Source organism: Anabrus simplex, chromosome 4 (assembly GCF_040414725.1).
Source record: "Anabrus simplex isolate iqAnaSimp1 chromosome 4, ASM4041472v1, whole genome shotgun sequence".
Taxonomy (NCBI): Eukaryota; Metazoa; Arthropoda; class Insecta; order Orthoptera; family Tettigoniidae; genus Anabrus; species Anabrus simplex.
Genome location: NC_090268.1, coordinates 204921574 through 204947828, shown reverse-complemented (window position 1 = coordinate 204947828; position 26255 = coordinate 204921574). Strand labels below are relative to the sequence as shown.

Below are 26255 nucleotides of genomic sequence, written 5' to 3'. Positions count from 1 at the left end.
CGGCATTATGAGTGTTGATACTTAGTATTACAGTGGAACCTCTATTATCCGTTCCCGGAAAATACGTTTTCCTGGAATATGCGTTCAAATTACGTGGTTCCGCGAGCATCGTAATTAAATCACGTTGTAAAAGTCCCGCATTATCCATTCCTCGAAGAAACGATTTCCCGGATCAACCGTCCAGAAATTCCAGTCCCATCAACGCTAAATCCTCGATCAATCGTTCTTTAATAAACTGTATCTCACGAAAGGACGCCTGTAGCATATTTATGGATCTTGGCGTTAACGCCCCGTCACTGCGATAATTAAAGCAAGTACTGTACTGGTGCTGGAAAAGCGATCGGCGGTGAACTTGCATAAGGGACGATCTTAGCGTCGCATTCGGGTGGTATTGTTTAGAGAATCTTGGAAAATCATAAAGCAGAGAGTGGCCACAACAATTGCAAGGAGACACGGCGGATTTCGACACCTCTGCTTGAAGACGGAACGAGTTTCGTCAAATGTTCGCACTTATAAAACGTCCATATTATGTCCAGGGTTAGATGTTTATATTTTTACCATTTTTCGATCGTACTGCCGAAGAGGTTTTCGGCACTTTGCTCAGGGCACTGCAGAGTAACTGGACTTTCAAGCAGGAATCGAAACTGCTCCTTCTTAATACAAATTCAGTATTTTTGATGTTATCGTACATGATCATGTTAACGAGACCAGAATAGATGTTGCACCTTACATTAAGAAGAAGAAAACCATGGGAGGTCTTGGGATTGCCTATTACTGTTTAGGTCCTAATGAAAGACTGGGAATTTTACGTTTTCGTGTTAAAATACCCAAAACCGCAGTTGTTTTATTTGTGCACGTTACATTTTAAATGGTTGGTATCATTTCAAACTCGTACTGACATGTGCAGCGAGCGCGCTTTCCAGATGACCTCAAGGTCACGAATAACAGTAATTTCTGAAGTTTTGATATTTCTTTTATCTTTCCTATTTGATTGGATTTGTGACGTGCAGAATTTAATATAATGTATTCGAGAACTTTTAAGAATCGATACTTACATTCGAAACCATGTTCTCGAGTTCAACATAACCTTTAAAAGTCAATGTAGGCCTAATTTGCGCGGTACGAGATTTCCAGAAACTGACTACGAACAGTATACCGGAGACCAAATTACAATGAAAGATTAAGAGATGAAAGGATTTCGTCATCATTTTGGGTGCTTTTGTATCTAATGCGCTTTATTTTATTAGATGAGAGAATTAAAAACTACTTGTGGTCGATTGTCGTTTGGCTTGGCGTTATTAGATTTTTCGAAAAGTTTGGCTAGCCTAATCAAAGTTGCTGAACTGAAAGGATTTTTCACGGGAAACTGACGAAGATTCCCCTGTAAAATTGAATGTAAAGTATCGAGATTTTGAACTCGCGTACCGGTAATTAATGCGGTTTCGCGGTCTAACATGCTCGCCTCTCATCCAGAGGGCCTGGGTTCGATTGCGACCAGGTCAGGCAATTTTACCTGGATATAAGTCTGGTTCCAGCTCCACTCAGCCTACGCGATTACCTTTAATTGTGGAGCTATCTAATGGTGAGATGGCGACCCCGATCTCCAGAGCCGGGAATATCGGCCGAGAGGATTCGTCGCACTGACCAAGCGCACCTCATAATCTGCCGACCTTCGGGCTGAGCAGCGGTCGCTTGGCAGGCAAAGTCTCACTGGGGCTGTAGTTGGGTTTGGTTTAGTTTAGGAGTTTTTGTAAGATTATAATTATACATATTTCATTTTTGTGATGTTTAGCCAAATTGTTGATGGTTTTCATTCGTTCCCGAATTTTCCGTTTTCCCGTGTTGTACGTTTTATTTTCATGGTCCCTCGAAAAACGGAGAATCGAGGTTTCACTGTATTTACATTGGATGTGAACATTAGTTAGATATCACATTAGAACTTCAAGACATGAACGGCTTATTCACTTAATGTTCTTGAACTTAAGTACATAATGTTATATAAAAAATATGATTTATGAATAATCCTAGTATAGCATCCACTCAGAGCTCTGACTTGGAGTTAGAATTCATGGCTGATGATGCCTGCAACGACAGGCGAAACACGTACGATACTTAAACTTAATATAATGACAGTGATATAGTCCTTAAGACTTTACTAGTATTGAATAGGTGGTTTCAATAAATTAATTGTTTAACATTTAAAATCGAATTTCAATAGGGTCAATATGAAAATAATCATTTGTAAAAGCATTCCAGTCTCTGAGGATTATCAAATTCTCATCTCCTTTAACACCTTTGATTAATTCTGCCAGATCATCGTACACTGTTTCCACTTCTTCATCTTCGTGGGCAGTGGTTGGCAAGTAGACTTGAATGATCACGGTGTCCCTTGGTTTTTTTTTATTTTTTTTTTTGCTAGTTGCTTTACGTCGCAGTGACACAGATAGGTCTTATGGTGACGATGGGACAGGAAAGGGCTAGGAGTGGGAAGGAAGCGGCCGTGGCTTTAATTAAGGTACAGCCCCAGCATTTGCCTGGTGTGAAAATGGGAAACCACGGAAAATCATTTTCAGGGCTGGCGACAGTGAGGTTCGAACCTACTATCTCCCGAATACTGGATACTGGCCGCACTTAAGCGACTGCAGCTATCTAGCTCGGTGTCCCTTGGTTTGGTATCTAATTTCACTAAAATTAATCTTCCACTCTGCTGAATGTATCCTTTAACTCTGAGACCCATTTCCTTCATCAGCACAATTCCAACTTCTCCCTCTCCTGGTTTGTCCATAATGGTTCCCGTGTGGATTATTCTGTGAACTCCACTCCAAAAAACCTCCATTATCAGGCCACCTCACTTCTGCTATTCCTAACACAAACATTCATCCTTTCAATCTTAAGCTTTAGGTTTTCCAGCTTTCCACACTGTAGAAATGATCGAACGTTACATGTTGCAATGCGTTTCCTACATTTAGCACTTGTAAAAACACACCCCGCCCGGAGATCCGATTGCGGGGCTAATCCGGAAAATTTTAAAAGTACAGGTTTCATGACATGAGCCGCTATTACTTGGGATATCCAGAGGATTCTTAATGCAGTGGTTTCCGTTGCCTTCTGTGTTCTATGCTGTTGCCATTGATGATTCCTTGTTCGTTCATCTGTCTTGAGGGGTGATTTCTCACCCCAAGGTCAAGAGAGTGCCCTGTATCTCCTCGAAGCTTGAAAGAGGGAGACCACTTATACCGGTGGTCACTTGGTCAGACGCAGTTTAATGTCATACCCGGGACAGGGCTGAAGTGACATCTACCAAAAAATGAGTGCATATGTGCACATAACAGTGAATATAAGTGTACTGATATATACAGACTTCCAAGATAGTGTCAAAAAACATCACCAATGGTCATTAGTGCGAAGCAATTTTTTTTAATTTTATTTTTTACAAGTTGCTTTAGGTCGGACTGACACAGATAAGTCTTACGGCGATGATGGGATAGGAGTGGGAAGAAAGCGGCCAGGGCCTTAATTAACCCTAAATTAGTTGCGCACAGAGATTTCCTCCGGGCCTGTTATACTTTGCATGACAGAATTCTTTACATTCAACTGGCGAAGCTGTCTACCCCTATACCTTCCTCCTCATTAATTCTGTGTGGAATTGGTTGTCGCATCTTATCTTCTGTTGCAGGGAAGGGACATTTCTGAGACAGTTTGTCTGAGCCCGGACGTTTCCTCCGAGTGTGACTATTAAGTGTGGTTCTATATTTTCTGTGCGTGTGGTTTTATTTTCTTTATTACCTGTTGACAATTCTGATTCCCTGCCAATGGCCGTAGATAAGTAACATTTGAAATGCAACACCATCTATTTTAAGAAAACATACCTTCGAGTCATTGCACTTTCTGGGAGCGTGCGATAATTCTGAACAGCTAGAGAGGATTTGTATTTCTTTACTGAATATTTCTTTGAATCCTATGCATAACTGGCCGAGGCATGTATCAGACATATTAAAAGTCTTTCTCAGGTAATTAGCACCATAACAGCATTGTTATATTTTTTTGTAGCAAGGTGTATTCATTAGAGGAGGAATGGATAAGAAGCTTACTCAAAAAAAATCCAGATGAATCAGGTGTGTGAGATTTATCAGATGAGCAAAAAGATCATGTTTCAGAATTGTGTGACCACCCTTCAGAAAGCAAAAAATCCGGTAATTAACTTTTCACCATTCCTATTTTCAGGATAAAAAGGGGTAAGAAATGGCCTGTATCAGTCTTCTTTGTCCTCATAAGTAGGCGGTGGCGGCCGATACTCTTATCAGAGTACATATTTTTCACTTGTAGTTCATGTTTAGTCTGCTTTGTGCAAATGACGTTGATGGCTCAACAGGCCAATCCTTGCATAGAACATGCGAACACATTTGGTACACCTGAAAGAGGAGGATGGACATTATTGGGCTTGTCTGAGCTTTCTTTAAGATGAGCTTCTGTTTGCAGTCTCCGACACTCTGTTTCAAACTGCTGGATAGCAGTGGAAGATGCTGCACGCCAGCGAGGGCGATCTTCAGCAAGGGTGTGCCAAGTACTGGGATTGATGTCTGTGCTCTTCATGATCCTTTAGAACTGATCCTTGTAGCGTTTCAGAGGGGCAGGGTACCGCAAGTCCTCCTGCCAGAACTGAGTTAACTGTACAATAACTGCCGAGGTAGTCTATTGTCACTCATGCGTTGGACATGTCCAATACATCTGAGCTGGTGACTGATGATGGAGGCTTCTATACTCTTCATCTGCGTCCTTTCAAGAACTGCAACAGTGGTTACATAATCCTCCCATTTCATATTCATGATGATCCTAAACTTCTGCTGATGAAAACATTCCAGTTTCTTGATGTCACAGCAGTACTGAGTCCATGTTTCACATCCATACAGTAAGGTGCAGACAACTGCTTGGTACACCATCAGTTTAGTGGATATTTTTAGATCTTTATTTGAGAAGACTCTGCGGAAAAGATGTCCGAATGCACAATAAGTAGCTCATATTCCGTTTTCTATGTCTATCTCCAAGGTACAACAAGTCCAGAGAATACTCCCAAGGTAGGAGAAGTGGTCTACTTATTTCAGAGATGTAACTGAGATGGTGATGTTGAAGTCTGGCAGACTGGTCCCAGAAGCAGATTGTGCAGGAATGTGGAGCAGTGGACATTAGAATATGGCTTCTGGTTCTCAACAGACAAGACCTTCGTTGTCTATTTATGCCAGAAGCGCACCCTTGATCCCTTTCATGAGCTTGATCTAAGGGAGCGTCGCTCTTCCAGTAGTGAACATATACAGATTCTTTACGCATCTTTTCGATAAATAATCCTGGAGCAGTGCGTGTCAACTGCAAGTTAAATGCGCTAAGAAACTCAGTAATTTTAGCAAGTAACTCACCTTAATGTTGTCGGTGCTCTCTCTTAAATTCTTCATTATACCGCCAGTTTCTGACTTGTAGCCACAATGACCAGGATAGACTTCGCGTAGCATTGCTAAGTATGTTCTGGATTCACCCATGTTTTCTCGGCCTTGCATCTCACAATACACGACACCAGCATCTTCACCTTCTCCAGTAACATGATGAACTTCCGTTACAAAGCCGGAATCCTACAAGAGAGACAATCCAATTGAGGAAATTATATTCATTTGCTCAATAATCCCCCATCATCATCTCACAATATCAAAGACCCATGCAAGATGTACAGTAAAACCATAATTTGATCCTAGGATGGTTGGGCAGAAAAATGTTACAAGATTGGTTTGAGAGGGATCAGGCAGGCACAAAGAACTCCTCGTTTCCAGAAAATGATGGTATATATTCACTTCTTATAGTGGAACAAAGGACATTGCACATCCACAATATAGTGAAATCAATTTATGTGCAGTATATTTTAATTCAAGACTACTGAGTATTTATCAGAGTTACAGACTTAAAGAGACTACATCATTCACTGATAGAACTGGCTGATTGTGACTGGGGTTTTTTTTATTCACAAGTAAGAACGGAAGTAACTGTGATACATACTTCTCTCAATGAAGTCTTGACTGATCACAATATTTACTGAAGTAGTCAGACATCTATTAGAACCTACAAGTACACACTGTTGAACAATGTTAAAAAAGAAAAAGAGATACTCACTTGCCTCAAAACAGTTCCAATCATATCATCCCATTTATATTTTGGTTCAGATTTTGATCTTTGTCAGGCATGAGGAGAGAAATTATTATTCCTTTCTGCCACCAAGGACACTCACCCTTCATACAGATTCTGTTGAACACTCTTAAAACATAGCATCAACATGTAGTTATGGATTTTAACTCGTCCATGAGCCACGTCCTTACAAAGTGCCAAGGTGCCCAAGTACCCACTCCATAAAGGCCATGTAGTAATCCTCTGAAGTGCGAGTAGCAAACCACAGATAATGCTGTTCAGGATGGTAATTCATAGAAGCAGATGCACTTGGAAAGTAACTTGCTGTATGATTAGCAACTGAGGGAGGATCAGCAACAATACTGCCCACAATGGAAATTCCCAGCTCCAAAGATGATTCCTGTATATCCAAAAAATATTGGAGTTTAGTCCACACTTGAGATTATGATATATGTACTGTCATGGATGACACACAGCTTTCCCATGACACTTTCTTACTCTAATGAATAAGAACTCACGCCACACCAAGTTACTTAAATGCAACGAAGTCGGCCACTGTAAACTGCTTGCTTGACGGGGAACGCGGATATATCCGAGATTCAAATAATTTTTTTTTTCTCAACTGCCTGCCTGCAGAGGTTTATTTCTTTTCCAGCAGCATGTTCTGGATTAGTCTACCATCTGATGCACATTTTTTTCAACTGTGTTCTTCCAATACCAATGTGTCATCCACAAGTTGCATTATAAAGAACACAACTTATCTCCTGGCAAGAATGACCTAAAGCCTTCACGCTGAAGCATTAACTCATCATCCCTTGGATGCAATAATATTATTGTAGAAGGTATTTCTGGGGATATGATATTAAACAGACCTCTCCTGATGACACATTAGAACTGTGACTCAATTTATTATCATCTGTCTTGAGTTCTTCTTTCATGATAGGAGTGTGTTTACTGTGAATAGTGGAAGCTAAACAGCATTTATCATCATACGCATGTGTTCCATAATACAGGCACAATTCATAATTTCCTTCTAAACGGCAGGGACCAGGGTTCGATTTGTTTTTTCTTACATTTTTCCACTAAAATGTCTAAAAGGAATTACCTGGCCCCCCACTGTTACAGGAGGACGATTTACAGGCCATGATAAATGAAACATTGGAATTCAGTGGGAAGGGTAGTGATCTTAGTGAAGCAAGTTCTGGCGAAGAGGAATTCGTAACGGGAATTTACCCGGAAGAAGTACTGCAGGCTTGAATGTACAGGATTTCGGGCCCAGCTGATTCGAATCAGCAGCAGTCATGAAAGCGACACAACACAGGTCCGATTCCAGTTCAAGTAGCGATTATGAGTGACAGTAATGATGATAATACTGATAATATTCCAAACAGTGTAACTTCTTGGTGTAAAGGAAGAGTTTTTAGGGAAAACAAAACTGAGCAAAATATCTGAATTATTTTTTCATGACAAGATATGCCAGAACATAGCTGAACAGACAAACCTTTATGCCCAGCAGAAAATCGTACATGAAACCCAGGTTAGTAAGATGAAACGAAGTTGAGACCAAGACTGGGTCTTGACAAATAAGGATGTCTCTAATTTTGACCATTATGAATATAGGTGCCGGCCCCGTGGTGTAGGGGTAGCATGCCTGCCTCTTACCCGGAGGCCCCGGGTTCGATTCCCGGCCAGGTCAGGAATTTTTACCTGAACCTGAGGGCTGGTTTGAGGTCCACTCAGCCTACGTGATTAGAATTGGGGAGCTATCTGACAGTGAGATACCGGCCCCGGTCTAGAAAGCCAAGAATAACGGCCAAGAGGATTTGTCGTGCTAACCACACGACACCTCGTAATCTGCAGGCCTTCGGGCTGAGCAGCGGTCACTTGGTAGGCCAAGGCCCTTCAAGGGCTGTAGTGCCATGGGGTTTGGTTTTTTATGAATATAGGTCCATAATGACAGCTCTTCTTCAGAGATTTTTTTCATATTTTTGAAATATGAATTCATATTAATGTGTGCAAGACAAATATGATATTGTAATGTATTGACAAGGCAGATCCATTAGAGGTCTCTTTGAAGGGATTGTTCGAACTTTGCGGTCCTCCCAGTACTTCTTCAGATGCTCCGATCTTCGTGCCCTTTCCTCGGTTGAAAATGTGTGGTATGGGTTTGTTTCACAAAAGGGTAAAACAGAGGTTTGTATTTTTCAGTTTTGTACTCAATTTTATCTTATTTGTGGTGTCTTCTGTTGTAAGGCCTATTTCCTTCAGATCCTCTCTCACTTCTCTGATCCATTTACATCCTGTTGTGGTATTTTTTGAGATGAGATTGTGTTGTATTAGTTGTTGCAGAAGTCTTGAATCCTGAATCTTCATGATATGTCCAAAGAATTCCAGTCTCCTCTTACGTATAGTATCTGTAATGGGTTCTAGCTGTTTGTACACGACTTTGTTAGATATTATCCACCACTGTTCATCTTTCTGGTATTTCTTGTTGATGCAGGTTCTTCCAATCCTCCTTTCAATTTTCTGAAGTCTGTCAGTCTTTGATTGTTTATTCAGGTGAAATGTGTTTCTGCTGCATATGTAGCTTCCCATTTTATAACTGTGTTGTAGTATTTTATTTTTGCATTTATTGATAGACATTTCTTTTTGTAGATGTTCCATGCGAAATTTTGTGCTTTAGATACTCTATTTGTTCTTGTTTGGATTGAGAGTTTTTCATTTAGGTTATGTGTTATTACTTCTCCAAGATATTTAAATTGAGATACTATTTTAATTTTATTACTTATTATTTATGGTAACTTCTTTTAGTTGTGCTGGGTTTTGGGGCATAATTTCTGTTTTTTCAAATGATATTTTGAGGCCAATTTTTTCTTGCTATGTTTTGAAGTTCTGATACCTGTTTTTTTTTTGCTTTTGTGTCAACTGCTAGTAACGCTAAATCATCGGCAAAACCCAAGGCAATTTGTTTTGATTTTTCGGCCAATCTTTATCTTTGGTGGACATTTTCTAAACCATTCCCTCATTACCATTTCTAGAGCACAATTAAATAATATAGGTGAGAGCCCATCTCCCTGCTGTAGTTCACTTTTAATTTCAAATGACTGATATTTCACCCTTAAACTTCACTTTCGATTTGGTGTTAATGAGCCAGTTTTATCATGTGTATTAATACGGGGTGTAGTCCAAGGTGTCTTAAAATTTTAAACAGGGATTCTCTATGGATGCATTCTAAAGCTTTCTTGAAATCTACAAATGTTATCAGCTTATCACCATATCTTCTTTTCTTCTCTTGTTGTACTCTATTTTCAACTCAAGACTTATGATCTGATCAGGACAACTCCTCCAGGATCTGAAACCTCCTTGATATTCTCCTAGTTCTCTCTCAAGTTGTAAACTTATTCTGTTAAGGATGATTATTGAAAGGATTTTGTATGTTATGTCTAGGAGGGTGAATGAGGGCTGTTGTCCAGTGTTCTGGTAGTTCTTCTTTAATCCAGATAGAGACAAGCTGTTGATGGGGGGCAACTTTTGCTGATCTTTCTGCACATTTCCAGATTTCCGCAAGGGTCTGATCTTCTAATGGCGCTCTGTAGTTTTTAATTTATTCAGTGCTTAGCAGACTTCCTTTATTGTGGGGGGATTGATGTTCTCTGGTGGTGTTTATATTGGAGTATTGGTGTTCAAATGAAGGAGTTCCATAGGTTCCTCACAATTTAAAAACTTGTTGAAATATTTAGCCAGGATTTCTGCATTGTCTTTATTGTTATGAGTCAGCTTACCAATTTCATACTTCATCAGTAGGGTCAGGGGTTCGTATTTTCGAAGCTGTTTTCTGAAGTTTTTGTATTAGTCCCTTGATTGAGTTGTACTGAATTCCTCTTCAATTAATTGCAGTGTGTCCTTATGATGCTGTCTTTTTATCCTTCTCAAGACTACGGTAGTTTCTTTTCTCTGTTTTACTAGATTCTGATATTTCTGATTTTAGGGACTGATAATAGCCATGCCCGACGTCTTTTCTCCACTGTCTCATCACATTCACTGTTCACCATTGGGGTGTTTTTTTTTTTTTTTTTTTTTTTTTTACGGGGTTTAATTGGAGCCAGGTCTTCTGCAATTTGTTTAAGGTTGTGTACTAAGTCTTCAAATTTATCTCAGATTTTTATTCTTTCAGTTGTTTTTTGGTAATTTTCATTGTTGATTAGCTGGGTAGGATCTATTTTTCTTTTAGTTTTAAGAGCTTGCTTTTGTTGTCTCCTCTGGGGAGTGAGTTTAATTTTAATTACGTATGATCTGAACCTGTATCTATTCCTCGGAGGACTTTTGACGTTATAGATTTCTTTGTGGTGGTATTTGTCCATGCAGATGTGATCCAGTTGCCATTCTCCTTTAGTGTAGACGACAATGATGCTTGTTTAAAGGGGCGTAACATCTAAGGTCATCGGCCCCTAATGGTACAAGATGGACAACATGATATGAAATGAGAATTAAAATTTTAAAATATATCCACTGACTAGAGTTTAAAATAAATGGTGATGAAGAATGATTATGAAATTAAAACAATCAGTGGATCTAATTCGCAATGCCTTATTTTCTATTGAATTATAGAAAATGCAGGTGACAATGGATTAAGGAGTTTCCTGGAAGTATATATATACTAGCTGATGTACCCGTGCTTCGCTACGGAATTCTACCTTGTATACAGAATTATAGGTTAGGTAGTTTACACGTTGTGAGCAAGATTGTATTAAATTCTATAGCTCTTACCGTTACCCTAGAAACGCGACGGAGAATTCACCAAACGTCTTTTCTCATATGAAAACTGGGTTAGGGCATTTCCATTGCAAATGTAGGCCCACTTGCCTACCACCAGTCACAATCAGGCTGGGGAGTTTTCATTATAATGTCAGACACTCGCACTCCATCTGCCTTTTTATATCCTAAGAAAGACTGTCTTAGTGGTTTTCCCAGCTGAAATGAACATAAGTCATTACAATAATGTCAGTAGCAACGGCGCGATTAAAAGCAATTCTTTCATATAAAACAGTCGATCAGATGGTAAAACCACACATTTTCTCACGTTTAACGAACGCTGCCGATCCGACAGTCCAAAGTTCCAGAGCTAGAATGACCAAGCCGCAGACAGCCGTGATCCGTGGCAGACAGCCGTGATCCGTGAACACTCTTCGTCTTTTTTCGGCGGGGGGAGTCGAATAGTGCAGAGTCCCAAGGCAAAAACTATGTCTTTTACTAATCTTTTTTCCGAGGAGTACCCGATGAGTCGGAAAATCTCAATTCAGTACATTGGCGGCGGAAAAATCTATCTGACTTGGAGGCAAATTTTTCCTCCAAGCCAGAGCAGAAAGCCCCTCTTTACTGCTAATTTGGAATAAAATGAATATAGAATTTAATAAAAGTGAAGAGGAAGAAGTTTTTCTTAAGAAACGGCTCTTTTTCGGGTTGAATTTTGAGTTTATAGTGAATTGTGGGGCTATAATTTGGAATACGTCTAAATTGTAATTCTACACCAGGTCATACTACCACTACCACTACTATTGCTACTAAGTGAGCCTCTGCCTTAACTGGGCACACTGCTCATTCAAAACAGCGCGTCAGAGTAGGGATCGAACAGCTGGAATACTATGATGAACCAGTATGTTACGTACCCGCAGTATCAAAAAATGTATGAATCAGAGGAATGACATGCTAAAGAAGCAAGTTTTTTTTAACTCCCCAGCCATTTCCTGCCAATATTAAGTCAGGCTGTTATACTTGGTACACAGCAATAATCCCATCTATCGGAGTTGGGTGGAAGTATAAGAGACAAAGAACATCACAACAGACAATGCTCAATGTAATGTTATTGTTGATATATTTTATGAGCTTTCGATAATTTAGGCCTTCATATTTAGTTTTCCTCCGACTCTGAAATACCACTCTTATCATAGTCAGTACGGTAAAACAGAATAAAACACAAATGATCGGAAATTGTATTCTCTACAACTTTTGTTATATACTAATTTTGAATAGGACCAAAAATTAAATTTTAGGCGTCTTCCCCTAAACTACAATATCATCCAGAATGAATAAAATTGTTTATAGCCTAGACTGTAGTTTCTTATTCCCCGACTCTATAGGCCTATACCGATTTTCATTAAATTCTGTTAACCCATTCTCTCGTGGCTCGGCGTTGATATGGACTTAGCAACAAAAATACAAATTCATGAATATCTGTACGTACGGTAAAAAAGGTATAAGACATAAATGATCGGAAATTTAATTCTATATAACTTTATTTATGCATTATTTATCGATAGGACCATTATAATATAAATACTTGAGAATTAAATGTTAGGCCTTCCCCTAAACTACCATTTCTCTCAGAGTTAATAAAATGATTTATAGCCTAGATTGTAGTGGTTCATACACCAACTTTACATGCCGATTTTCATTAAATTCTCTTCAGCCGTTTTCTCGTGATGCGTGTACATACAGACAGACAGAAATTACAGAAAAGTAAAAAGTGCATTTCCTGGTTACAGTGGACATGACTGATACAGAAATATTATTCTTTTCAAATTCTGAGCAATGTACAGACAAAACTCTTATTTTATATATATAGATATAAAATTCAAGTTAGAAGTTAAAATAACGCATTAAAATATGCAAACATGAACTAAAATAGAGTCAATGGGATAAAAGCGCAATTAACACAAATATACTGAGACAAAGGACATTATTACACACGATTAAAAAGACCAACACTCCTCGTAAAATGGACGACGAGGTCTGCCGACTGCTCGTCATCTCGCAGGATGAGGGAGATGGTACTCGAGAGTTCTCGGATTTGGCACAAATTTACCAGCTCCACGCACTCCGTAGGGATATGTACCACGGTAAGATGATAGCCGCAAGTACACACATGAGGGGGTTCTCATTTCAGTAAATGGGAGTGCGTTAGCATTCCGCGGCCTATCCAAAAAAAGACATAACACCTCTGCTTCTCTCCGAGAAGCCTGAAGGGAAGTCCTCCATACCTTTGTTGTACCCTTTATCGCTCTCAGCTTATTCGGAAGTGGAATGGCCTGCCACTCCATCTCCCAATGGGACATCACCAAATGTCTCAGACAGAAGCGAATATCAATTGCTGGAACCTTGTAAGGCAACAGGGGACAGTTACTAACTGCTTCCTTGGCAGCCTTACCTGCTAGCTCGTTTCCCTCTACACTCATGTGGCTTGGGAGCCATATAAACGTGATTCCGGTGCCGGCATCCGAACACCTGGCCAGCAGGTTCTGGATCCGCTGCACCAGAGGGTGCTGAGGGAAACAGGTATCAACAGACTGTAGCGAGCTCAAGGAGTCAGTACATAGAAGTGTCTGTGCTCATCGGACAGTGCGTACCGCAGAGCTTCACAGATAGCTTAGAGCTCTGGTGTGTACACACTACAAGTTTCCGGGAGAGCAAACAGAAACCTATCATTGTCGACAACGAACGCACAGTCCACCTTCATTCTGTGTTTATTTACGCCATGCTCAAGACTTTTAGGCATTACACAGAGACTAAGACTTTTTAAACCATTTGTAAAAAAATTTTCACTCCTATTTTATTATTTGACCATCAAGTCTCTAACTTGTAAATTTCGTGAGAATGATTTTTAAACACTCACATTGTATATTTCTCCCATTTTATGTTATTTTATTACTAATAGTCTATATTTGTATTGTAATATATTTGTATCTTTGTTCATTTGACCTATTATGGCTGATGATGGTGTCCAAGGACATCGAAACCGGTCCCTAATAAAATGGTGTGATCTTGTATTAGCAACATATTTTGTATTGATATAAGGTGAATCATTTGTACTCTCCTTTATTATGTGTTCGTTTCTGTGCTCGAACCATCCGTGTAAACGACGACTGAACCTGGATACCGGCCAACAACGGACAGGAAGAGCCTCGGATAAATCAAAGGGTGAGTGTTTTCCTTCGAGCCAGTGTGCAGATCCAGAATTATTTCAGGTCGTCGTATTATTCACGGAGGTTGTCTTGGTTGTCTGACAAGGCAAGGAACCGAAGGTACATCAAACAATCTGTGACTGCTATCCATGAATATTCCAAACAGCCACGTTGTTTGAGGACAAGCAGCGTACAGCCGACGGTTTCCATTGTTGAATATGCAAGGATAGCTTGGGTGAAGTGGCACCTGCAGCATACGACAGAAGCATTTAAAGGCGGCACACCAAGTTAACCCCTCAGTGTCGCAGCCATTTAAAGAGCTTCCTACCCCGCGGCCGGATGAGATTTCAACTATGCGCGACTGAAATACATTGATTCACTTAAAGCGTTACTACTAGTATAAGAGTAGCCCGATATTCACGAAATTTGGAATTCCTTATGGTAGAACTATGTACATTAAGATAATTACATAATTGTTTCACATTTCCTTAGTAATTTAGTTCCGTGTGATAGAGTTCGAAGCACTCTTCGAGACAGAGACCCAAGGCACACTCCTGGCAGCAGTACACCGATGTCTTCTCTTCACCGTGTTTTGAACACGCGATACAACGTCTCTGAGGTTTGGATTTCTCACTCTTGGGTGCTAATTTCCTGATAAAACGTATTTCCTGCAACCTTGGAACTGTATTATCTGATGCGCGCCGGCCTTGAATATTTCGTTTCCCCGCCCGAGAAGCATATTTTGTACTACATAAACAAACCTTCCATCAGCTGAAACTGATAAGATAACTGCTCAATGTTTGTCCCTGTGACTTGTCTAAATATTATTGCAGAATCTAGGAATCATAATTCACTCTTGAAAACTTCCCTTTGACCTGTATGCGTATCTATAGTCTCCTACACGAAATTTCCAAGTACTGGTTCCTCCTCATCGTCACTCTCATCATTTACCACTGCATCGGTCACAGCCACATCATCTATTTCATTATCACTACTGCTAATACTGCCACTACTACTTCCGACTAAACTTTCATTTGAATTATACAATATTTCAAGCACGTTACTCTCAGCAAGAGCTAGCCATTGAGTGCGGTGCGTCACACAAGCTGATGAAGCTGCAGCGGGGCCGAAAGCGGCAGGACGAAACTGAATGAGAGGAATAACATTTATGACGAATCAAACCAACTTGATACATATTTCAGATTAAAAGGTCGATACATCGTCTTTCAAACGAAATATATACTATTCACAACTGCTTCTCGTGTCGTATGACAGAAAGCAGCACTAACTGATGCCTACACACAGCACTCGTGGAGACTTACGAAAAGACTACAAGCTGAGAAATAAAGACAAATATAATAAATAAACCGCACTCTTGAATACAAAATTAGAGCAAAGAACATCACATGAAAAGACAAACTTCTCAGATCATCATTTCTTTATTTTATTCTGTGGGAAAGAATGAAGCAAACGGACTATTAAAAAAGCAGGGATTGGTGCTCAGACATAACTGACAAATACTTATCCTTGCAAAAGCAACTACACTTTAACGATTTTCAATTCTTATTTAGAACAATGATAAACCCGAAAATGTCTTCTTGGAAACAAAACAATTTGCATATCCATAACACCAAAACTCTTGGCGCTATAGCCGTAAATGCGAAACCATGTATGGGTCTATACCACGTATAGAGGTCGGCGGCTACGGAAGAAAAGGGGGTCTATACCACGTATAGAGGTCGGCGCTGAGGGGTTAAGCGAGCTGGCTAGCAATGGGCCCTGTACAAAAAACTCCCGTCGCCAACCTAACAACCTTGTTGTGGTGGATGCTGTTCAGTTTTGCAAGGACGCTTTGCCTTGTTGAGCCATATGCTGCACTGCCGTAGTCTAACCTGGATAAAATATGTCCTATAAAATCGTGGGAGTACCGTGTGGTCAGCTCCCCAATTAGTGTTGCTAAGAAACGTCAAGATATTCAGTTTCTTGGTGCATTGCACTTTTAAATGCCGCACATGTGGCTCCCATGATAATTTGCTATCGAAAAAGAGCCCAAGAAATCGGTGTCAACTACGAGAAGAGAGACATTTTCCAAATAAAGCTCAGGATGCGAGTGAAGAGTGCGTTGCCGACAAAAGTGGACAACACAGGTCTTTGCGGTTGAAAATGGAAAGCCATGTTGTAAGATCAACTGTTCCACTCTGCTAATAGCTTGCTGTAATTGTCGCCATAGTATGCGAGCTATAATGTAGAACAAAATCATCCACATATAGCGGAGGTATTATTGCTGAACCAGAACCAGCGACAATGCCATTTATGTCAATCGCGAACAGAGTGAAACTAAGAACCGATCCCTGTGGGACTCCATTTTCTTGAATGTGGTAATGCGAATATGAGAATATTCTTGGAAAATCTACTAACATAGAATATGAGAATATCCCTAACTGTAGGCCACATTTGTTTATTACTGTTTCCCTTTGCAATTTTATTACAGTATTACATTTTTTAAGTTTCTCTTCATTTTAATTACTTATCTACTACATGCTTTATATTATTCTATTATTTCAGCTGATGAATTTTTATATTTTGTTTTTGCATGTAAATTTTTTTTTTTCATTTACAAGCTTAAGAAATGCAGAAGATGCCCAAGGTTTAAGGGAGACTTGTCTTGTTGGAGTTCGAGTTATGTTCAAGTTTGAATGTTTTATTGCACTGCTGACATACTGGCAACAAGTTTAGGCGATATAAACGATGAACCTGGAAGACTCTGTGCTATCTTTGTGTAGTCTAATGTCTTGGCGGGTGCATTCAAAGCACTGAACTACTGATGCCTGGGAATCGATGACACAGGTACTGAAAGCATTGACCTTCATTTCCTTTCAGAACCACTTCCGAAAGGAAACTTGCCGTCCGGTGTTATTGTTAGAACACGAGTCCGGCTGGATGGACAGTGCGTTAGTTAAGGATTGGGTGAAGTGCGTTTGTCAACGTCGCCCAGGAGCTTTGTTAGAAAAGAAACATGCTTGCGTTGGACAGTTACCGAGGACATACAACTGACGCCATAAAAGATATGATGAGGAAAGAAAAAACCGATCTTGCGATAATTCCAGAAGGACTCACTTCTATTCTACAGCCGTTGTATGTGTGCATGAACCAGCCTATCAAAACTGCAATGAAACAGTAAGTTGTACACCGAATGGTGATCACGCGTTAACACCAACCAGACGAGTGAAGAGGCCTGAAGTGGGAATAATATGCAGCTGGATCAAGACCGCATGGGCACGCATTCCCAACGATCTAGCATCCAAAAGCTTTAAGAAATGTGTAATTTCAAATTCAGTGGACGGTAGTGAGCACAACTATTTGTGGAAAGATGCCAGCGACGAAAGTTTCTATGGTGAAACTTCAGATGATGACGGTGAATTGTGAATGATCTGAGTACTGAACAGATTTTATTTATGATTTTTGTGATGACTTTATTGTAAGCTGTTGGAATTTATATTTGTGGTATATTTGAAGAAAATTAAAGAGGTATGCAAGTTATTTTATTTTTTATTTTTTCCTATTTTGCCGTCTCAAATTTAGGGTGCGGGTCGTATTTGGTGGCGGGTGGTATTCGGGATTATACGGAAATTTCAAGCCCACTACATGCAATTCATATCTCGAAAGGGCCAACCCTTTACCCGTTATTTTAGTTTATTTAAGGCAAAACCTGGCCTAATTTGGGACATACCCTTGTAAAATCCCCCACTAGTTCAAAACAGTGTAATATATCAAAATCAAAAGCATCCCTTGCTTGACTCAAGATTTCAAGTAATATCGTTACCAAATTTCAGCTCAATCGGTCCAATAGTTTTCGAACCTATCTGGAACAAACAAACACGCAGACAGACCCCATTCCATCTTAATTAACAGTATAGATTTTACCTGCTATAAAATACCCAATGCTTCAAGCAAAAAAAAAAAAAAAAAGTAAATAAAAATGTTTAAATGAAGCCCTTACAGTCAAGGTTGGATACAAAATATGGTCCAAGTAGATTGGCATCAGCTTCAGAAATCCTTCACTTCCAGCTGTTGTCATCGTATAGCATGTATGATCGGTATCTGAAACATCACACATAGAGAACAATGAATACAATGTAGTAAAATAGAGAACACAATATCCCTTATAAATCCAATATAAATTATCAAATCTATTTTAAACTTTCTGCAAGTATCCTAATTTAATTGATTTTGCCAGTTTCTACAACAGAGGTTAAGGCTTAACCTCGTGTTATAACATTTTAACTCTGAGAATGACTATTAATTCTGTTTCATCAGGGGTGTTAATTTGAACTGTCAGTTAAGTTTGGGGTTAACACATCCTTTCACCATGGTTAAACAGTTAACATGGGGCTAAAAAAAAAAATTGGCTGCTATAAATGAAAAGCGCTGTGTCCAGATCTACTTATTCTTTTGGTGTACAGCATTTAGCACTGGGAGTGTCCGAGGACAAGTTCAGCTCACCTGCTGCAGGTCTTTGACACCTGTGGGTAACTCGCACATCAAGGTGTGAGACGATGGTAATGGGTAGGGAGAGGGTGAAAGCCGGTGTCAGCACATAGCCAACGCCTGTGGAATAACCAAAGGGTTACCTTATTTATTTATTTGTACAATTTGCTTAATGTCACATTGACACAAATAGGTCACATGGCGATGATAGGATAGGAAAGGGCTGGGAGTGGAAAGGAAGTGACTGTAGTCTTAATTAAGGTACAGCCCCAGCATTTGCTCGGTATGAAAATGGAAAACCCCAAGATAAGTAAGACTGTTCCTAACCAGAAACAGGCCTAAAAGGAGGAACGATGTAACCAAGGAACAATTTATGAAGAGGTATAGACTGTCAAAAAACCTAGAAGACAAGTGGAGGTGAAAACCATATACAGTACAAATAAAAGTGGTGAGAGAAGATAAAAAGGAGGCCAATGATTCATTGCCTGACCCAGGAGCTCCAAGCAAGACCAACTACAATTACATCAGACCGTAATCCAGAATAAACATGGCGGACATCGGCGTGCGATATGAGAGGTTGAAAGAAAGGTTATGCATGTTTATTTTGAGTCACCTAAAGAAAATATCACAAGTCGAACGTCATGAAATGCAACTCACTAACTCAAAATATGAATAATTAAACACCAAAAGCAGCGTTAAAGCGTATTGTAAGTCTAAATTAAATTTCAGAGGGGAAAATAACGAAAGGAGAATTATTGTATCAACGTCAGGTGAAACAGACAGAGTATAAAAATATTTCACATATGAATCTCCGGTCAGCAAATACGATATATAGATGTCAACAAAGAACATTATTACGGTAACCTTATATGGAATACTATGGAACACCACCATTAACCACAGCCCATTATGTAAAACACGCAAACAAATTTCTCCAACAAAATTTCAACCCTCCAAAATCCACCTGTATTGTTGAGTAGGTACAAGCGATATTTGTATAATACACTTGACCATCTAAAGCACTCGTCAGCTTAAAACTCACCAGAATTGATGGCATAATTGTATTTTGTATAAAAGAACACAATCCTCATGTTCACTCCACGGGAAATGGGGTTAGGTTTAGTTTACGCATGTTCATTTTAAAACATTGAAAATTTATTACATCATTCTTGCGTCACCGTTTAAGATTAATTTAGTCTCTAAATTATAAATTTTAGTCCTGGGACTGATTTAATGTTCTTTGTAGTAAGGTACGCTGGCTGATAAGGAAAATGCTAGGATAGGCATAATTAGTTTAAACTTCGGAAGTTTGCGCGGCACTCGAATTAGATCACCACCTTCTATGGGTATATAATGTCATCCCTAACAATACATTTGATTTCAAAAATGATAAAATGATTAATCCACACAACATTGTTAGTCCTATGATTCGGTTCGAAGTTTTCCTTACGAATGCTCTTAACCCAATTTTGTCTTAATACTAGGTCTTTTGGAAACGGGAACACTTAAGCTCTTACTTACATCCAGGCACACAGCACATTAAACTATAAACATACTGCATAGGTAACTAAAAATAAAGAAAATACTTACAGACAAGAACACGAGAATCAACATTAACCTAATCACCACCGATATTGTTGGAATAAATATGCTCTTTGAGAACAAATAGCTTCTTACGGCACTGAAAGAGGATCTATAACCTTCTTAAGACTATAAATAAATATAATGTTCGATTAATAATATTCAAATTTCCGTAAATACTTGGTAACAACACGGCTTACACAAATCAAAACAAACGCATGCTAGCACTCCAGCTGCCGCCATTACGGACAGTTTCGATAGGTCGGTTAAGGTCTGATATATTGTAGTTGGTCTTGCTCAAAGTATAAGGGTAAGTGAAGAAGAAGGGGTGTCAATTAAATTTGCGAGAAGTTGAAATACAGAACAGGCTGCAGGCACTGATAGAATTAAGATTTTACACCAGAGGGTCTTTTCACATAATGTTTAAGAGACAACATTGGAGGTATCAAAAGCTACCATCAGCACCATGATCTCTAAAAGTGTCTGCAGCTATAGCATCAAAGAGACAAAGATATATAAAATTTCTCCACTAGAAAACAGCCCACGTTATTAATGATTTCCACCAAATGTGTCAAATTCCTAGCGTTTTGGGTGCGACAGATTGCACTTGTGTGAAAATCCAATCCCCTGGCGGCAACAGCAGTGCTGTTTAAGTTGCTTGCTAGTTCTCACTGTCACATGGGCAATTCTATTAAGTTCTCCTGTAGTTCTGTCCCCCATGAGACCTCTTGTATTCTCACACCATCAGTCTTTATTGCAGTCTATAACGCCTTCATACTTCGTGACTAACTCAATAGGTAAGGATCTCTGCAAAGGAGAAAAACTTGTGCGTCTATTTTCCCTCATAAGTTATTCCATTTTCTCATCACAGCTATCAGGCCTATCATGAAATACTAACACCAGTTACCACAAAACTGTGGAACAAACTATAACAAAATGAAATGTTCAAAAACTCTTAATTTTCAGTCACTGACTTCTTGATTAGTACTGTAGCTGTTTCTACAAAGAATTAATAGATTGTTAGTATATACTCAACCTAAATAGTTTGGTGAAATGTATGATTTTCAACAAGTTAAATTATTAACCCAAAATTAACAAAGAATCTGATTTACGAGACCCCGATGGAGTCAGAAAAGGATCTGTTTGTGTGGGTTATTGATACGACGGATATTCGACAATCATGTGTTTGCAAGCAAGTGTACTGGAACATGATATGAAGGTACAAGGTTTGTGCTGAATTGGGAGGTCACCACGTGGCAGATGTCTAGTGTACTCACTTCGCTGATGCTCTGTGGCGGGTGAGAGGCTCTGCAGTGGGTTCGTTCACGAGATTGCCGATAGGAGCGTCTACCAGCGATCTGCGAACTGTTTGAAACTTTCACATACTATTACCAACTGTTACAAAATTATACAATACTAGCACGGGAAGGTAGGTGTTGTTGTAGTATTGAATTTTTTTTTTTTTTTTCTTGCCGTGAGAGCAGTATACACCGCAGCCAGAGTTAAGAGCCTTTCGAAGGGAGTGTGGCCCCCAAAGGGGGCCACTGTTCTCATGACAGAGCTTGGCCTGGATTTGCAAATATAGGTTAGAGCTACTAAATTACAATTTCTTCTTGCCGTGCGGGTAGTATGCACTGCGGCCATAGTTAAGAGCCTCTCGAAGGGAGTGTAGCCCCCAGAGGGAGCCACTGTTCTCATGACAGAGCTTGACCTGGATTTACAAGATGGGTTACAGCTACTAATTTACATTTTTTAAATTTGCGTGAGAGGTAACACAGTGTTTTGATTTTGCGCGGGTTGGTAATGGAAGCAGCGAGTTAGGAATTCTGGGAATGACGTCATATCGGCCAATGGCTGTGCTCGTACCTGGCCGGCTAGTGATCAATGGCGCGTGTAATCTTCCATTAGGTTATAAAACTAAATGTACCTTTTTAATAATAATAATAATAATAATGTTATTTGCTTTACGTCCCACTAATTACTTTTTTAAGGTCTTCGAAGACGCCGAGGTGCCGGAATTTTGTCCCGCAGGAGTTCTTTTACGTGCCAGTAAATCTACCAACATGGGGCTGTCGTATTTGAGCACCTTCAAATACCACCAGACTGAGCCAGGATTGAACCTGCCAAGTTGGGGTTAGAGAGCCAGCGCCTTACCCGTCTGAGCCAATCAGCCTGGCAAATGTACCTTTTTTGGAGCGGGGTGGTGGGTCCCTGGCATTGGTAATGAATACATCTCTCTTCTACAAGCATTTTAAGGTAAAATTCATATATATCTCTTAGCGAGGTTGTGTTATAGACCGGAGTGAGTACGCTAGATTTCTACCCACCCCGTCGAACCATTCTTGTAAGTGGAGGCAGAAGCACCGCAATGACTACGTATGCACTCCACTCAATGAAGTGGAATATTTAGACACATGAAGGTATTTTGCTTTTAGAGGGTAAACAGTAAGTTTTCAAGCATCCTATTCCTTTCAAAATTTTACTTATTCTGTCTATTTAGAAACACCTCACAAATACAATAATATAAATACCATTTAGTTCACTACTGCTAGAGAGAGAGAGAGCCCCCCGAAGACAGAAGAATGTCTACCCAACCAGACCTTGTGGATAATACTAAAGGAAATACTTAGGAAATAATTTCAATATTCAAAAAAATGTTCTTGAAATGGAAGCTTCATCCATGAAGAATGTAGCTACATGCCCTATACCAGGGCCTCTCAGAGTGCATGCGCCTGGTGCATGCACTGTGCACGGTGCAAAAGATGACTTCGCTTGGTTGACCAAAGTGCGGATCCTCACTCCTCGTAGCGCTGTCTCTCTCTTTCCCCACGCGTGTCTCGCTTGCTCCCCCTCTCTCCCTTTTCCTCACTTGCTCTATAGCACTCCAAATCCGAGTCGAGTTAAGCAGAGTAGTCCAGAGACGAAGCGTTGGTCCGAGCCGAGCCGGACCGATGCAGTGCACGGAGCTCTTGCAACTCGATTTGCACACGTGAGATTTTGGGCGTCTGAGAGGCCCTGCTCTATACCATACTACTGTACAATCAAGTGAAAAATTTACCTGTCCAAGCATTTGTTCCTGAAGCCAGGCATCGGTTGGCAAGTAGGTCAAGAACACCTTTGTAAGGATATTTTTCACTGCCCAAAAATATGAGATGCTCCAATGTATGGGGTAATCCATCATCGTCATGAGCTTCAGTTGCTGGAACAAACAATCCATAACCCTATACATTGCAGGACTTACAGTTGCTAAGAAACTTATAAATTAAAGAAACAATGTTTAACTATCATAACTGAAAAAGAAAGAAATGAACCATCATAAGGAGAAAAAAATATATGCGACCTAGAGGCTACATAAAAGAATACAGTACTAACTACACAGATATTTATATACAGAACTATAATCAATTACATGTAGTTTCTATCTAGGTACTTCTCTTATTATTATAATTAATTATATACAGTCGTATCGGCACACTAAATTTTATTTCAAAACCGGTTTTTGGACTCTTATTTTAAATTAATTTTAAAAGTAAATTTTAATAATAATTAGTTTAGTCTTATAAATATATTACCGGCCAGCTTATAGCATGTATGCAAAGTATTGCAGGGAATAAATCTGGCACTCAACGATGGGTTATGCTTGCTACCATTCTGACTTACACCCTCCTCCCACAGGTTTTACTATTTTCTTGCAGCTATTAATAATCATGGTATTCCATGCCACTATTTATCTATTTTGAATATGTTACATTGTACTTGTCACAGTTTTAGCTTTCTTAGCAGGGGCCCCCTGTTTCAATAGGTCTTACTGTAATATACAAATTTTAACCTAATTAGCTGAAGAAGAGAATGAATATATCCCCGAAACATGTACTAGATATAATGTAAATGTGAAATGTAAATAACATTTTTTAACACGTAGTACTGACTAGGCGGATCATCCATCTCTCTATTTACTGTATTTTCTTGCCGATCGACATTTGCCACAAAGTACCGTACCGATCAACAAAGGCAAACAAATACATAGGCCTATTAATACATTGTTGATTTGATAAAGGATACTCTTGGCTCGGCTTGTGTAGTGCTCATCGTAATTTATTAAACACTACGCCTCCTACAATCTCAAAATCTATTATTCTTAATTTCATAAGGCTACAATTTAATAAACAGCGCAATTCTCAACTGTTCAAAGTCATCTAAGAATCAAAAAGTAATATAATATACTAGAAAAATAGTGCAAGAACACAATGATATATTTATACTGGATGAATGTACAGTCCTTGCTACAAACATCCTAAGTCATGGAAAGTTAACAATCTTTTTCTTTCGGAAGAGTAATAAAATTGGCCAATATAGGAATAACTATGACGAGAAAATGATGAACTTGTCAAAAATATCATTGCATTGTAATGCAAATATAAACTTGGAATATCACATTCCACAATCATAATGCAGTAGAAAATTGTATCCTGTTGTTCAACTAGAATGTATTAATAATGTGCGCAGTAGGTAACACAATTAACGTATTATTTACTTAGGATTTCCAATTACTTATGAAATAATTGTTATCTGTCCCCTTTTGTACACCAGTATAAAACTGTTCGAAATGTCTCCTGCATGGCATGCAACTCACCCAGACAGAAGTATCCATTGACAACTGGACCTTCTACTTCAGCTATTACAACTGTAAGACCAGAAACAGATGATTTGTATTTGTGAACTGGCACAAGATCATTCGCCTTAAGAGAACAAATTAGCTCAAAATTGCAATTCCTCCTCGTTGTCGGCGAACTGTCAACAGGAGCCATCTTTGTATTAAGCGAACTTATTCCGCATGAGCAAGACATATTTATATAGGAAACAAAAACCGATCGCTAAGGGGTGTATAATTTTACATTCAATACATTCACTCCAACTAACAGAAAATTTGGCTACATATAAAAATGTAATTTAAAAATGTAGATCACATTTTTCATTACGCGAATACCAGATGAAAAGAATTGGATTACTTAGAAACACGAACACATTAAATAATCTTCAATATGCAAACTGTTGATTGCTATCAAAAAACATCAGCGCAGTTTTTCATGTGAAAGTTCATTTTTTTCATCGTCCAGCTCCATAACTAAGTGGTTAGCGTGCTGGCCTTTGGTCACAGGGGTCCCGGTTTCGATTCCCGGCAGGGTCGGGATTTTTAACCATCATTGGTTAATTTCCTTGGCACGGGGGCTGGGTGTTTGTGTTGTCTTCATCATCATTTCATTCTCATCACGACGCGCAGCTCGCCTACGGGTATCAAATCAAAAGACCTGCACCTGGAGAGTCGAACGCGTCCTGGGATCTCCCGGTACTAAAAGCCATACGCAACTTCATTTCTTTTCATCCACCTTAATAACCAAATAACTCCTCCAAAAAGACCTGCGGATAAGTGAAGTGCAATTTCATTTAAAACGAAGAACAAGTCGATCTGCGACCACATCAAAATTTCAAAAAAAAAAACGTACTTCACACAACTCACTGAGGATGCTGGTAGGAGAATGTAAATTGTTTTGCATTTTGTAGTACTTTTATTCTTTTAATTTTTTGGTTGTGTATCATGGCTATTCTTGGATCCGTGAAGTTAATTGTTGTCGACCAAATCTGTAATCTATCACGATTATGTGTTGTTACTGAGTGTGCACAGTAAATATATTGAATGTATGGAGTTAGATCGAGTGTATTACAACATTTGGGTGATCCGCGACGTGATAGATGCTGTGAGTTTATTCCTGTCCTCGAAGAGAAGGAATTTGAAGTACAATAGCGTGTGATACTGAGTCACTATTTCTTCCTAGTCGAGAAGGAATAAATATGGAAAAACTGAAGAAAGGTAGGATACCTGCGAGAAAATGTTACACAAAGAAGATAAACTACATACAGGGAATTATCGCAACAGGTACCGGTACGTCTCCAAGTTTTAATGATGCACTTACTACAAATTTCATCATCAGTCATTACTGATCTGCATTTAGGGCAGTCACCCAGGTGGCACATTCCTTATCTGTTCTTTTCCTAGCCTTTTTC

The 26255-nt window shown here is 39.3% G+C and overlaps 1 protein-coding gene across 1 annotated transcript in view; it reads right to left on the bottom strand.

Annotated features, from left to right (window-relative positions):
• LOC136872570 (uncharacterized protein C05D11.1) overlaps positions 1-25008 on the bottom strand; it is a 318276-nt gene extending 293268 nt beyond the window's left edge. The window contains exons 1-4 of the mRNA XM_067146371.2: positions 24826-25008; positions 23251-23391; positions 18124-18224; positions 5412-5621 (exon numbers count right to left, since the gene is read on the bottom strand). Coding sequence (XP_067002472.2) covers positions 5412-5621; positions 18124-18224; positions 23251-23391; positions 24826-25000 — 627 coding nt within the window. The 5' untranslated portion in view covers positions 25001-25008. The remainder of the gene's footprint in view (positions 1-5411; positions 5622-18123; positions 18225-23250; positions 23392-24825) is intronic.
• Positions 25009-26255: the final 1247 nt, after the last annotated feature.